This window comes from Budorcas taxicolor, chromosome 22 (genome assembly GCF_023091745.1).
Source record: "Budorcas taxicolor isolate Tak-1 chromosome 22, Takin1.1, whole genome shotgun sequence".
Taxonomy (NCBI): Eukaryota; Metazoa; Chordata; class Mammalia; order Artiodactyla; family Bovidae; genus Budorcas; species Budorcas taxicolor.
Window position 1 is genome coordinate 21,435,919 of NC_068931.1, and position 15,335 is coordinate 21,451,253.

The following is a 15,335-nucleotide window of genomic DNA, read 5'->3' on the forward strand; positions in this document are numbered from 1 at the left end:
AATCATAGATCACAAGACTTTTCTACAGGTAGACATGATTCACACACAGAAAATAACTGGAAAAACTATAAAGCAGGTAATCAAGGAAGTAAATGATTAAATACAATCAAGTGCCCACGCATATTTTAAGGTCACTCAGTGCTACCGGCAGTTGAAAAGCAGGGTCAGTGCTGAAGATCCCACAGATTTCTCTCACTTCGTTTTCAACAAGATCACGAACTCTCCCAACACACTGACCCTCCAGCTCCTGAGGTTTTTGTGTCAGCTGTACAATTACTCATCAACCACAGGGTCAGACAAAGGTTGTTCCTCAAGACACTCACAGCCTCACCCACTTAACCCCAAATGAAACAGAATTACCCAGATTCCCCTCCACCCCAGCTGCTCCCTCACCCCATCCCTGGGTCTCCAACAGGAAAGCAGGGAGGAGGAGGAGGGACTGGAAACAGTTCCTTCCACTGCCCCCAGGCACACCACACTCCAGGTGTAGACTGGGCCTCAAAGAATGACAGATGCTCTCCTAATTAGAGGCCTGAATTAAGACCTTGACACATATTAAATAAATGCAAACTGACTCAGATGTGGAAAACTTCAATGCATAAGGCGAAATTTAGGTCCTCTCTTTTTCTTTTTAGGCTACGTACTTGCCTCAACTTGGCCCAGTGCCAGGAGGAAACCTCCCCATGGAGTCTGTCTGCTTAACATAAATTACCGCTCTCATTGCCATTCAGCCCACGTGTACAGTGGAGAAACCAGCGGGTCCGGGAAAATCAATAGCTGCAGGAATAGGCGCTGGTGAGGTTTCTTATGTGACCACAGGCAGGCCTTCTGAACCACAAATAATCTGCTCAACATCAACTGCTATGTATCCACGTGTGGCCCATCCGATACTGACCTGAGATTTCCATTTCAATCGCCTGAGGCCACAGGCCAGGGGATTGCAGAGTCACCAGGAGGCACATGAAGGTCACTTCAGCTGGTTGGAGGTTCACCCTGGCACAGCCCCACGAAGAACCTCATCTCTCCCCACACTGACAAAAAGAATCTCATCAACAATCCATCTTACCTCCAGCTGTACTCACCAGCCAAACAGCAAAGAAAGCCAGAATGAAAGAGGTAGCTTTCAAAAACAACTGCCAGAAACTGCTTCCCTAAAAACTCTAACCATCTGTGCTAGGGGCTAACCCAAGCATAGAGAGCTTAAGAGTGAATACTGCATTTTATTCCCAGAAGTGGCATCAGTTATCACAAGTGTAATCGCCGAGGGCAGATGGCAAGCACCCCCTTCTGCAGATGTCACTCACCAATGCAGGCATGGACCCTCACAGACAGCTGTGTCCTTAGGATGATGCTGTGCTTCTTGCCCCGCCTAATGGAGACAGGAGACAGAACATTTATTGGCATCAGAGGGGTTGGCAAGGTGACCCTACCTGCTGTCAATCAACCTGATGGTTCAGACATGCCCACCTGGAGGGGCCCCAGATAAGCAGAAACCCACAGTGAGTAACTATCTATCCTGAAATACTGTGATGTCACAGGACTTTACGGAAAATAAAACAATGAAGTTTGACTCCGTTAGACTGGCACAGGCATTTCATTGCCAAACCTGATCTGCTCCACAGAGTCACGTGTACTCATGCCTGACCATGTTGGCAAGTTTTTAAAATCTGTGCCCATCAACTGAAATCCCTGGAATGTAACAGCACAAATCTGCTTGATCATTCCCATGGCTACTTTTACATGTTTTTGGATATAGAGGAAGGACACACTTAGTAGGGCAATCAGAAAGAACTGATTTGCTGTGTGACAATTCAAGACACATTTTTTTTCTCTATTGCTCCAACAGGAAGACAGGGTCCAGTAAAGACAGTGTGTAAGCTATTTGTCATTAGGATGTCAATTTACACCGCACCTTGCCACACCTTTGCTTCCTTTTCACTTCATTTCTTACAGAGGAAGATACAGGATGCCCCCACCCCCTGTTCTCCTTCCACAAAGGCTCAGCCCACTCTCATAGAGGAAAACTAAAGCCCAGAGCACATAAGAGAAGATATATGGGGAGCATATGAGTTCTGTCTTCCTGGTGTAGAAAAGGCTTTGAGCTTTGGGAAAAAAGGGGGAAGCCAGGTTAAACAGAGCCAGGAACCATCCCAGGAGCAGGTAATCAGCTCGGTGTCTCAGTAGCTGAGTTCCCTCCCCATCACTCTGCAGGCCACGCTCAGCCCTCCCCCTCAGGGCTCCGTGTATAACAGAGTCTCACAGTGCTTTCCTGCTTCCTGGTTTTGTGGTTGTGCTGGAAGACAAGGGCACATAAATCTCGCCAGAGCACATGATACTATATATATATGAAGTCACAGGAATTACAGTACCAGATCATATGTTTTATTCTTGAGACCAGATAAGAGGGGAAAGCATGGTTTCAAAAAAAAGGTTTTTTTTATTCTTTTAAAGGAGAAAAGAAAATCACTCATATGGTCCTACAAAAACATGGAGCAGCCTCTATCCGGCAGCTCCTCGTAGGCACAGAGTCCTCACTCACAGTCCCTTCAAATGCCCACGAGTCCTTCCTTTTAGCTTTTGCTATGTGCAAGTTACCAGTCTTGAGTTTACAAATACACAACACTCGACCTATCTTCAAAGACAAGTTTGAGATTCCTATAAACACAGACTTCTTCGAAACTTACCTTCTTCATGCACAAAAAATCTTTTTCTCTCTTGACAGTCCTTTACAAGTGAGCTTTCCCATTTTGTAATTTTCTTGTTTCTAGTTATAGCCTTTTCTTTTCCACCTGGAGAACTTTCTGTAGCATTTGTTTTTATGATTTATTTTTAATTGGAGGAAAATTATTTCACAATATTGTGTTGGTTTCTGCTATACATCAACATGAATCAGCCATAAGTATACATATGTCCAGGCTTCCCAGGTGGCTCAGTGGTAAAGAACCTGCCTGCAACGCAGGAGCCACAGGAGATGTGGGTTCGATCCTTGGGTCAGGAAGAGGACAGAAGAACCTGGCAGGCTATGGTCCATAGCGTCACAAAGAGTCAGACACAACTGAAATGACTTAGCATGCACGGATGCATACTTATGTCCCCACCCTCTTGAACCTCCTCCCACCTCCTACCCCATTCCACTGCTCCAGGTTATCACAAAGCATCAGATTTGAGCTCCATGCCTGGTACACCAAATTCCCATTGGCTATCTATTTTATACATGATAATGTATACATTTCAATGCTACTATCTCAATTTGCATTTGTTTTAAAGCTGGTTTGGTGGTGTTGAGTTCTTTGAGCTTTTGCTTGTCAGTAAAGCTTTTGGTTTCTCCATCAAATCTGAAGAGAGCCTTACTAGGTATTCTTGTTTAGGTTTTTCCCTCTCATCGTGCCGCTCCCTTCTTGCTTGCAGAGTTTCTGCTGAAAAGTCAGCTGATAACCTTATGGGGATTGCCATGGATGTTACTTGTTGCTTTTAATAGTTTTCCTTGCCTTTAACTGTTTCCACTTGATTACTCTGTGTCTCAGCATCTTCCTCCTTGGGTTTATCCTGCCTGGGACTCTCTGTGCTTTCTGGACTTGGGTGACTGTTTCCCTTCTCATGTCAGGAAGTTTTCAGCTATTATCTCTTCAACTATTTTCTCAGGTCCGTTCTCTTCTCCTTCTGCAAATGTTGGTGCATCTGATGTTGCCCCAGAGGTCTCTGAGACTGTCCTCATTTCTTTTTATTCGTTATTCTGTTCTCTGGCAGTGATTTCCACCATTCCATCTTCCAGCTCACTGATTCATTCTTCTGCTTCACTTATTCTGCTTTTTATTCCTTCTAGTAAGGCCATGGCACCCCACTCTAGTACTCTTGCCTGGAAAATCCCATGGTTGGAGGAGCCTGGTGGGCTGCAGTCCATGGGGTCGCTAAGAGTCGGACACGACTGAGAGATGTCACTTTCACTTATCACTTTCATGCATTGGAGAAGGAAATGGCAACCCACTCCAGTACTCTTGCCTGGAGAATCCCAGGGACGGGGGAGCCTGGTGGACTGCCGTCTGTGGGGTCGCACAGAGTCGGACACGACTGGAGTGACTTAGCAGCAGCAGCAGCAGCAGCAGTGTATTTTTTACTAAAATTATTGTATTCTTCAACTCTGTTTGGTTGTCCTTTATATTTTCTAACTCTTTGTTAAAAACTTGTAACGTCTAGCTCTGTACATCCATTGGTTCCCTGAGTTCTTGGATCACTTTTACAACAACTACGCTGAACTCTTTTCTCTTGTACACTGCCTATTTCCATTTCATTTAATTGTTCTTCTGGGGGTTTATCCTGACCCTTCATCTGGAACATATTCCTTTCCCATTTCATTTTATTTAAATTTCTCTAGGCATTCCTAGTGATGACACTCCTTCCATGCCTATGGTCATACTAGGAAGAAAGATCCCATTAAGTGCATTGAACTGAGTTGCTGAACAGCCTTTTGCGTGAACTACCAGGAAAGGTGGGGTGGGAACAGCAGTCACCAGGCATGCAGTCTCCCCAAGGCTGAGATGGGGCAGAACTGACAGCAGCAACCAGTGAACCCCTGAAAAAGGCCAGACCCTAACTACTGGAAACAGCAAACCCAAAGTTCTCTAACCTGGAAGATTTTTTGTAACTCATGTTACCAAGCACTTATAAGTCAAAAATAAATGAACGATAGACAAAATACACGCTTGAGAAGCCCAGAGAGGAGGAAGCACAGGATGGCAGGAGAAAATAGTTCAGAATTCCTCAGGAGTTCTGGAGAAGCTCAGAAGGGCCCATTGAGAGCCCCTACTTTTATCTTCAGACAACTGCAAAGCTTCATTTGGAGGAGGTGTTTCAGTTTTCCCACAGAATTCTCCAGTCCCAAGGTCAGAAGGGACCCGGGCACCTGTATGAGAACTAGAACAGTCTTTCTGAGGAAACCACTAGTCACCATTCTGGACGTGCCATCTTTTCTGTGCTCGTACGTTGAGAAAACAGGCAATTAAATTGGTAAAGTTAAACCCGAAGGGAATTTAACAGAGCAAAGAACAAAAAAGGCCTATATATTTTTAAGTTGTCTTTATCTCTTATAAATCCTCTGTCTCAATATTGCCACCTCCTTCCCTGTCTGTTCCTTTGCACAGAATCCAATGATGGAAGAAATCTGAGTGGAATTTGAGACTAAATTCCAAGGGGCTATGGAAGCCCCTCAACGGGGGATGAGGGCCAGATCCCAGGAGTCCATGGCAAAGGAGAGGGCCTGCCAAGGCAGAGCCCATGGGGTGGTGAGTGCACCCAGGTCCACAAACGTTGTCCTTCATCTCCCCCCACCCTAACTTTCTCCCACCTTTGGAGTGGGTACCACTGCTGTGCCCATTGTACAGACAGAGAAGCAAAGCTTGTAGTAATAATGTAACCTGCATAAAGTCACGTGACTGATGGAAACAGACCTGGGCTGACAGGAGAGAGCCTGACTCCACCATCATTCACATCATCCAGCCGTTTGCTGTACAAGTACCTCACTCGATAACCTTCTCCAGCATTTACTAAGGATAAAAAGTGTCCCAGGTTTTTTAAGGAACTGGTTTAACCTCAATACTAAAATCTAACAGAAGAGGACACAAAAAATTAAGATGGAAATATCTTTTTTAAAAAATTGACAAACCAAAACATAAAATATGTAAATATAATAAAACAGGACCAAATAAAGTTTAATCCTAAGAACTCAAGAATTACATGATGTCCATGTTTCATTTATCTACATCAAATATCAATGTATAGACAACATCCATCAAAAGGTCTCTTAAATTTGGTAGCTTCCCTCCTCCCACCACTGTATTTTGTAATTGGGTAATGCTGATTGTTATGCATTTCTTTTACATATGCCATCTTGCTGCTATTATTGACTCTAAAAATCTTTTCGCTGATTCATTTAGCTTCTTTTAGAGAAATAATCACTTCATCCATTTAAAAATAATCAGTTTATCCCCACTGTTCTAGTAAATATGCCTTCTATTTTGCAGCTGAAATTTTCAGAGGAAAATTAAATAATCATGGGTATGCTTTCCCCTCTCCCCAGTGGGATACTATGTCAGCCTGGGTTCAGCAAATAATAATCATAATAGTTGTTAACATTTTTGGAATGCTTATCATGTGCCAGATGAGGTTCCAACTACTTTATACAGATTTAGTCTTCAGAAAACTCCTATGAAGTAGGTAATATGATTGCCATTTTGAAAGTCAGGAAATTGTGGCCCAGAAGAGTTATGCAACATAGCTGAAGTCACATAAAAAGTGACAGAGCTCAAACCCAACCCAGGCAGCCTGACCCCAGAGTCTGTATGCCTACCACCTCCCTGACGCTGCCTCCCAGCTGGGCGTGCCCTCATCCTTTCCCTCACTCCACACATGTTCACTGGTGACTAGTGTGTGCTGGACTCTGTCTCAGATCCACAAAGGACCATCTGTCTCAAGACAGCAACATATAAATCCTGCCCATGAGCCTGCCATGCATATTCTGGACTCAAGACTGCAACCTCAACTCTTACCTGCATTTCCAGCCTGCTGGCCCACTCTACAAATTTCAACTTGCCCGTCTCCAAAATGGTGTGAGCCAATTCCTTGAAATAAATCTCTCCCGACAGACTAGCTATATTAGACTAGATGGATAGGCATATCTTACTGGTTCTATTTCTCTGGAAAACCCTAATTAACACAAACTCTGGTATCTGCCTTCATAGAGCTTCCATGTTTCAAAACTTAAACTCACTGAGAGTCTGTCAATGCCTGTTCATCATAAGTACTTTAGTGGTCTTTTTCTCCCTGATACAGGCTTATTGCATCAGTATCATAGCTGCCTCTCCTTCCAAGTTTGCCTGTTTGCAGCAGAGTGAAATGGGAGTGCATCAGTTACCAGAATCTGGTGACCAAGAGGCAAAGGCAGTTTCACTTGACCTAAAGCTCCCCAGGGAGATTCAGATTCCATTCCTATCAGCACAGCCACTGCCAGAGAAACATCACAGGCCTCAGGGAGCAGCCACGCCAATCAGCCGCCCACACCCAAGGCCAGTGCCACCCAAGTGATGAGAGAGCTAAAACAGACATTCAGTCGGAGGAGACGTCAGCCAAAGTACACGTGCCAGGGTCATGATGGCACTACCGCTGAAGGAACTTCCCGCAAACTTCCTGCTTTCTCAGAATACATGAGCTTCTGCAATAATGTCTATGGCCTCGGGAAGATCTGGCTTAACCAAAGAAGTCTCGCAGAAACCCATGTGTTTCAGTCCTATCCCTGTCTCTCAAGGAAATATTTTTGTAAGAAAATGTATAAAGTCTTGGCAATGTAAGAACAAGTGCTTACATTATTCTCTTGCACTCAAGAGAATGGAGTTGCATGGAGCCAAAGGCTTGAAGACTTTTTTCTTGTAGTCAACAGCAGAATCAATGCTGCCAGATATTTCTCCACTGAACTAAGCTATGATTTCAGTCAAGAGTAGAAAACACACATTGGACAATGCAGCAGAAGCAGAGACAAGGGCCCCCAGCAGTTGCCCCAGGATAAGCTTCTTAGTAAGCTTCTGAACCTCTGAGACTCAGCCAGTGCTCAGTTTGGAGGATGAAGAAAGATTTAATGCACTCATCAGTGAGTTGAAGAGTAGTACTAGGGAAGATTAATTTCCTCAGAAGCTCAAAGTCCAAGAGAGCTGGTTGTCACTGCATTCATCTCTGGATACATTCTGGTCTCCCCTAGGAGATAGCAGAGGTGAAAAGAATAAACTCTGAAGCCAGCTGCATGATCCTGGACAAGCTATTTAGCCTCTATGAGGCTCAGCTTCCTTGTCTGCAATATAGGGTAATATTATGCTTTGGTAACATATCTAATTTGCCAGAAAATTTGGAAAACTCAGCAGTGACCACAGGACTGGAAAAGGTCAGTTTTCATTCCAATCCCAAAGAAAGGCAATGCCAAAGAATGCTCAAACTACCGCACAATTGTACTCATCTCACACGCTAGCAAAGTAATGCTCAAAATTCTCCAAGCCAGGCTTCAACATTACGTGAACTGTGAACTTCCAGATGATCAAGCTGGATTTAGAAAAGGTAGAGGAACCAGAGATCAAATTGCCAACATTCGTTGGCTCACTGAAAAAGTGAGAGAATTCCAGAAAAACATCTATTTCTGCTTTATTGACTATGCCAAAGCCTTTGACTGTATGGATCACAATAAACTGTGGAAAATTCTGAAAGAGATGGGAATACCAGACCACCTGACCTGCCAATTCAGAAACCTGTATGCAGGTCAGGAAGCAACAGTTAGAATTGGACATGGAACAACAGACAGGAGTACATCAAGGCTGTATATTGTCACCCTGCTTATTTAACTTATGTGCAGAGTACATCATGTGAAATACCAGGCTGGATGAAGCACAAGCTGGAATCAAGATTGCCAGGAGAAATATCAATAACCTCAGGTATGTAGATGATACCACCCTTATGGCAGAAAGTGAAGAGGAACTAAAGAGCCTCTTGATGAAGGTGAAAGAGGACAGTGAAAAAGCTTGCTTAAAACTCCACATTCAAAAAAAGAAGATCATGGCATCTGGTCCCATCACTTCATGGCAAAAAGATGGGGAAACAATGGAAACAGTGACAGAGATTATTTTCTTGGGCTCCAAAATCACTGCAGATGGTGACTGCAGCCATGAAATTGAAAGATGCTTGCTCCTTGGAAGAAAAGCTATGACCAACCTAGACAGCATATTAAAAACCACAGACATTACTTTGCCAACAAAGGTCTGTCTAGTCAAAGCTATGGTTTTTCCAGTAGTCATGTGTGGATGTGAGAGCTGGACCATAAAGAAAGCTGAGCGCCAAAGATGCTTTTGAACTGCGGTGTTGGAGAAGACTGTTAAGAGTCCCTTGGACAGCAAGGAGATCCAACCAGTCAATCCTAGAGGAAGTCAGTCCTGAATATACACTGGAAGGACTGATGCTGAAGCTGAAGCTGAAGCTCTAATACTTCGGTCACCTGATGTGAAGAACTGACTCACTGGAAAAGACTGATGCTGGGAAAGACTGAAAACAGGAGGAAAAGCGGACGACAAAGGATGAGATGGTTGATGACATCACCAACTCTATGGACATGAGTTTGAGCAAGTTCCAGGAGTTGGTGATGGACAGGGAGGCTTGGCTTGCAGTCCATGGGGTCACAAACAGTCGGACACGACTAAGTGACTGAATTGAACTGAACTGACTGAAGCCCACAGTTCATGATCATGAACCTAAGTTTTGGCCAGTGCCATGCGAGGGAAAGCTATGTGCCCAAGGAATGGACATGCACTCCCTCTGTCCATTTCCATCTTTCTGGAAGCTAGGATATGGATGAAAAGGGAAAAGCTGAAGCAACTTTAGACACAGAGGTGGAATTCTCATTTTGAGGATGAATGGCTCCTCTACCAGTCCCAAGAAAGACTATCTATAGTTGGACACTTACACAGGAAAGAAATTTTTACCTTTATACATAAACTGCCATAATTTGGAATCTCTTGTTTACATCACAGAAAACTGTACTGTATTCAACATATGACTTCCTGGCTTGATATGATGCTGGTGGGAGAGCAGCCACATTGTAACTACAATGAAGCATGAAAGATGAGAGCTTTAGCATCAGGATGACCCAGCAGAAAGATAAAAGAAGCCTGGGTTCCTAAGAGCATCTTGTAGTCAATTTATTACCCTTAAAATGGCTTAATTACCAAAACTTTTTTAAAAACAGACTTGGGACTTCCCAGTGGTCCAGCAGTTAAGAATCTGTGCTTCCGCTGCACAGGGCACGGGTTTGATCTCCGGCTGGGGAACTAAGATTCCACAGGCCACATGGTGCTGCTCCCCAAAAAATAAAAATAATTAAATGTTAATTTTTTTAAATAGACTTCAAATTTTAGAGAAGTTTTTGGTTTTCAACTCCCTCCAAAAGATCACCCCCAATCTCTCTGGGCCTTGATGTTTCTCACCTGAGTCCCAGGCCAATATTTCTCACCTGGCCACCCTGCAACTTGAGGGAGGCTTGACATAATCCCAGATTAACAAGTATAAACCTCTTCTCCCCCTCCCCAAATTGCCCCCCGTAACCTCCCTACTTCTCTAAGTAGTCCACCATCTGGATACCATCCACCTAGTGGCATGGGTCCATTTCTTCTCCTGTTTCCCTCCCTCAAGGAGCATCATATCTACAGGTTCCTTCACTGGCCCAGGCCCCCGGCCACCTGCCTTCCTTGACCACCAGGTTCAGACCCGTTAGGTCACTCCCTTCCCCGCTCACAGTGGGCCACACTGACCGCAGCCTCCCTGCTCTGTCACTGGAGGGGTTCTGGGAGGGCTCCCTCTTTGCAGGTCAGTTTTCTTCTGAGTCCAACCCACACCAGAAAGCCCAGCACCCACCTGGACGCCCTTATTCCTACGGTCACCATGTTTGGCCCATCACACAATTTGGCATTCGAGGGGACTTAGAGCCAGGCCAGTTCCACTGTCCACTCGGCACGGAAGCTCACTTGTCTTGTCCGAGCACTTCTAAGTAGCTTTCTCCCAGGGTAATTGGAGGCTCTGCTCTAGCACTGATCCAGAGCAGGTGTGCAGGGGCTTCTGGGCTGCCCTGCTCAGCTCAGCACTGAACCCACCCTCCCAATTCATCCACGTAACCAGAGCAGGGCTGATGGTCTGCAGTCTGAGCCTTGCACTGGGAAGACGCAAGACCCTTAACTCTTTGGTGATTTGCCAAGAGAAGCTCAGACAACAACATACCTATACTCCCGGCTTAAGAGGAAAAGTTGGGGGAAACCCTTCACTGCGTCCCACCCACACCTTTAACCAGAATCTCTCTTTTGTTAAAGTTTTTTGTTTGTGGTTTGGTTTGGTTTGATGAGTTCTGCAGGTTTTTAGATTTAGGTTTAAAATGTATTTTAGTGATTTCCCTTTCTGCCAGGTCCAGATGCCAGGGAAACTTTGACAGAGATGTCACAGGTTAACTTTTGTATCAGACAGTAAGGAGGGAAAATGGCTTCTTATTCCTTCCAGCTTGACATTTTGAAAAGTAAGGAACTCTTTGAGTATCCAATGAAAGGCCATGAAACCCTTCTCCACCCCAAAACCCTGCACACCCAACAAACTGCAGATATCTCAGGGGTTCCTGGACCCCTGCTACACACACATGGATCCTTGGGGCTCACATGCTGCAGGCTGAGAAGCTGGGTTTCTAAGAGTCAAACAAGAGCTCTCCCCAAACTCCTCCGCATCCCCCAAGCATGGGGGCTTGCCGGGTGCGGTGGGGGCCCACCTACCCCTGTGAATGGGCTTCCTCACAGCCCTTCCCACCCCTAGGTCTCACATCCTTCATTTCTGAGGATCACACTGCACTCTCCCCAACCCCACTCCACAGGGTCTCATCTCATCTGACCTTCCCACCCCTACAGTGCTGTGGGCACAGGATGAGAAAACCGAGCAAGAAGCGCTGTCTCAGCGCTGACCCTCTAGCGAAGGCCTGAGGGGAGTCCAGAGAAGCACAGATGAGTGTCCAGGGTTCCTCTAGGTCAGGAGCACCCGGGGACATGCTCAACAACCATGCAGGTCCCCCCAGCGTCCCTAAAGCCCGGGGCTTCTCAGGACCACTCACAGGTCTCCCGCACCCTGACCTGCAGCCCTTGCTACCTTGGCAAAATCCCACCCTCTCACCTTCAGGCTAACCTCCAACCCCTCTTCTCTGTGACAGCCCCCTGTGTGCCTTTCCTTTCAGAAGCAGGGAGAGTGGGACTAAGCAATAAGGTCCAGGGCTGGGGGGCTGGGGGAGGCAGAATCTGGGCCACCTCTGCCCCACAGGCAAGGCTCCAGCCTTGGTTTTCTAAACAATGAGCTCTCCCTGTGAGAGCTCTGCACAGACCCCGTCCTGTCCTAAAACCCAATGACTCCCGTATCAGTGCATGATCTCAAATTACGACTGTAACTACCCAACATCCAAGGGGCAGTGGATGCACGGGCGCAAGAGGGCCTAGAGGAGCTATCCCACATTGAAGGTCAGGAAGCGCAGCGGTGAGGAGATACCCCTTGTCCAAGGTAAGGAGCAGCAGCTGCGCTTTGTTGGAGCAGCCATGAAGAGATACCCCACACCCAAGCTAAGAGAAACCCAAGTAAGATGGTACGTGTCGCAAGAGGGCATCAGAGGGCAGACACACTGAAACCATACTCACAGAAAACTAGTCAATCTAATCACACTAGGACCACAGCCTTGTCTAACTCAATGAAACTAAGCCATGCCTGCGGGGCAACCCAAGACAGGCGGGTCATGGTGGAGATGTTTGACGGAACGTGGTCCACTGGAGAAGGGAATGGCAAACCACTTCAGTATTCTTGCCTTGAGAACCTCATGAACAGTGTGAAAAGGCAAAACAATAGGATACTGAAAGAGGAACTCCCCGGGTCAGTAGGTGCCCAAAATACTACTGGAGATCAGTGGAGAAATAACTCCAGAAAGAATGAAGGGATGGAGCCAAAGCAAAAACAATACCCAGCTGTGGATGTGACTGGTGATAGAAGCAAGGTCTGATGCTGTAAAGAACAATATTGCATAGGAACCTGGAATGTCAGGTCCGTGAATCAAGGCAAATTGGAAGTGGTCAAAGAGGAGATGGCAAGAGTGAACGTCAACGTTCTAGGAATCGGCGAACTAAAATGGACTGGAATAGGTGAATTTCACTCAGATGACCATTATATCTACTACTACAGGCAGGAATCCTTCAGAAGAAATGGAGTAGCCATCATGGTCAACAAAAGAGTCCAAAATGCAGTACTTGGATGCAATCTCAAAAACGACAGAATGATTTCTGTTCGTTTCCAAGGCAAACCATTCAATATCACAGTAATCCAAGTCTATGCCCCAACCAGTAACGCTGAAGAAGCTGAAGTTGAACAGTTCTATGAAGACCTACAAGACCTTTTAGAACTAACACCCAAAAAAGATGTCCTTTTCATTATAGGGGACGGGAATGCAAAATAGGAAGTCAAGAAACACCTGGAGTAACAGGCAAATTTGGCCTCAGAATGCAGAATGAAGCAGGGCAAAGACTAATAGAGTTTTGCCAAGAAATTGCACTGGTCATAGACACCCTCTTCCAACAACACAAGAGAAGACTCTACACATGGACATCACCAGATGGTCAACACCAAAATCAGATTGATTATATTCTTTGCAGCCAAAGATGGAGAAGCTTTATACAGTCAGCAAAAACAAGACCAGGAGCTGACTGTGGCTCAGATCATGAACTCCTTATTACCAAATTCAGACTCAAATTGAAAAAAGTAGGGAAAACTGCTAGACCATTCAGATATGACCTAAATCAAATCCCTTATGATTATACAGTGGAAGTGAGAAATAGATTTAAGGGCCTAGATCTGATAGAGTGCCTGATGAACTATGGAATGAGGTTCGTAACATTGTACAGGAGACAGGGATCAAGACCATCCCCATGGAAAAGAAATGCAAAAAAGCAAAATGGCTGTCTGGGGAGGCCTTACAAATAGCTGTGAAAAGAAGGGAAGCAAAAAGCAAAGGAGAAAAGGAAAGATATAAGGATCTGAATGCAGAGTTCCAAAGAATAGCAAGAAGAGATAAGAAAGCCTTCTTCAGTGACCAGTGCAAAGAAATAGAGGAAAACAATAGACTGGGAAAGACTAGAGATCTCTTCAAGAAAATCAGAGATACCAAGGGAACATTTCATGCAAAGATGGGCTTGATAAAGGACAGAAATGGTATGGACCTAACAGAAGCAGAAGATATTAAAAAGAGGTGGCAAGAATACACAGAAGAACTGTACAAAAAAGATCTTCACGACCCAGATAATCATGATGATGTGATCACTAATCTAGAGCCAGACATCCTGGAATGTGAAGTCAAGTGGGCCTTAGAAAGCATCACTAGGAACAAAGCTAGTGGAGGTGATGGAATTCCAGTTGAGCTGTTTCAAATCCTGAAAGATGATGCTGTGAAAGTGCTGCACTCAATATACCAGTACATTTGGAAAACTCAGCGGTGGCACAGGACTGGAAAAGGTCAGTTTTCATTCCAATCCCAAGGAAAGGCAATGCCAAAGAATGCTCAAACTACCGCACAATTGCACTCATCTCACATGCTAGTAAAGTAATGCTCAAAATTCTCCAAGCCAGGCTTCAACAATATGTGAACCATGAACTTCCTGAAGTTCAAGCTGGTTTTAGAAAAGGCAGCGGAACCAGAGATCAAATTGCCAACATCCACTGGATCATGGAAAAAGCAAGAGAGTTCAGAAAAATATCTATTTCTGCTTTATTGACTATGCCAAAGCCTTTGACTGTGTGGATCACAACAAACTGTGGAAAATTCTGAAAGAGATGGAAATACCAGACCACCTGACCTGCCTCTTGAGAAATATGTATGCAGGTCAGGAAGCAACAGTTAGAACTGGACATGGAACAACAAACTGGTTCTATATAGGAAAAGGAGTACATCAAGGCTGTATATTGTCACCCTGCTTATTTAACTTCTATGCAGAGTACATCATGAGAAACGCTGGGCTGGAAGAAGCACAAGCTGGAATCAAGATTGCCAGGAGAAATATCAGTGACCTCAGATATGCAGATGACACTACCCTTAAGGCAGAAAGTGAAGAGGAACTAAAAAGCCTCTTGACGAAAGTGAAAGAGGAGAGTGAAAAAGTTGGCTTAAAGCTCAACATTCAGAAAATGAAGATCATGGCATCTGGTCCCATCAATTCATGGGAAATAGATGGGGAAACAGTGGAAACAGTGTCAGACTTTATTTTGGGGGGCTCCAAAATCACTGCAGATGGTGACTGCAGCCATGAGATTAAAAGACGCTTACTCCTTGGAAGAAAAGTTATGACCAACCTAGATAGTATATTGAAAAGCAGAGACATTACTTTACCGACTAAGGTCCATCTAGTCAAGGCTATTTTCCTGTGGTCATGTATGGATGTGAGAGTTGGACTGTGAAGAAGGCTGAGCGCCGAAGAATTGATGCTTTTGAACTGTGGTGTTGGAGAAGACTCTTGAGAATCCCGTGGACTGCAAGGAGATCCAACCAGCCCATTCTAAAGGAGATCAGCCCTGGGATTTCTTTGGAAGGAATGATGCTAAAGCTGAAACTCCAGTACTTTGGCCACCTCACGCGAAGAGTTGACTCATTGGAACAGACTAATGCTGGGAGGGATTGGGGGCAGGAGGAGAAGGGGACGACAGAGGATGAGATGGCTGGATGGCATCACCAACTCGATGGACATGAGTCTGAGTGAACTCCA

The 15,335-nt window shown here is 45.1% G+C and overlaps 1 protein-coding gene across 4 annotated transcripts in view; it reads right to left on the reverse strand.

Annotated features, from left to right (window-relative positions):
* Nucleotides 1–15,335, reverse strand: part of FHOD3 (formin homology 2 domain containing 3) — a 530,296-nt gene that overhangs the window by 448,483 nt on the left and 66,478 nt on the right. For all 4 annotated transcript variants that reach the window (XM_052660257.1, XM_052660258.1, XM_052660256.1 and 1 more), the window contains exon 3: nucleotides 1,305–1,369. In XM_052660257.1, the coding sequence (XP_052516217.1) occupies nucleotides 1,305–1,369 (65 nt within the window). The remainder of the gene's footprint in view (nucleotides 1–1,304; nucleotides 1,370–15,335) is intronic.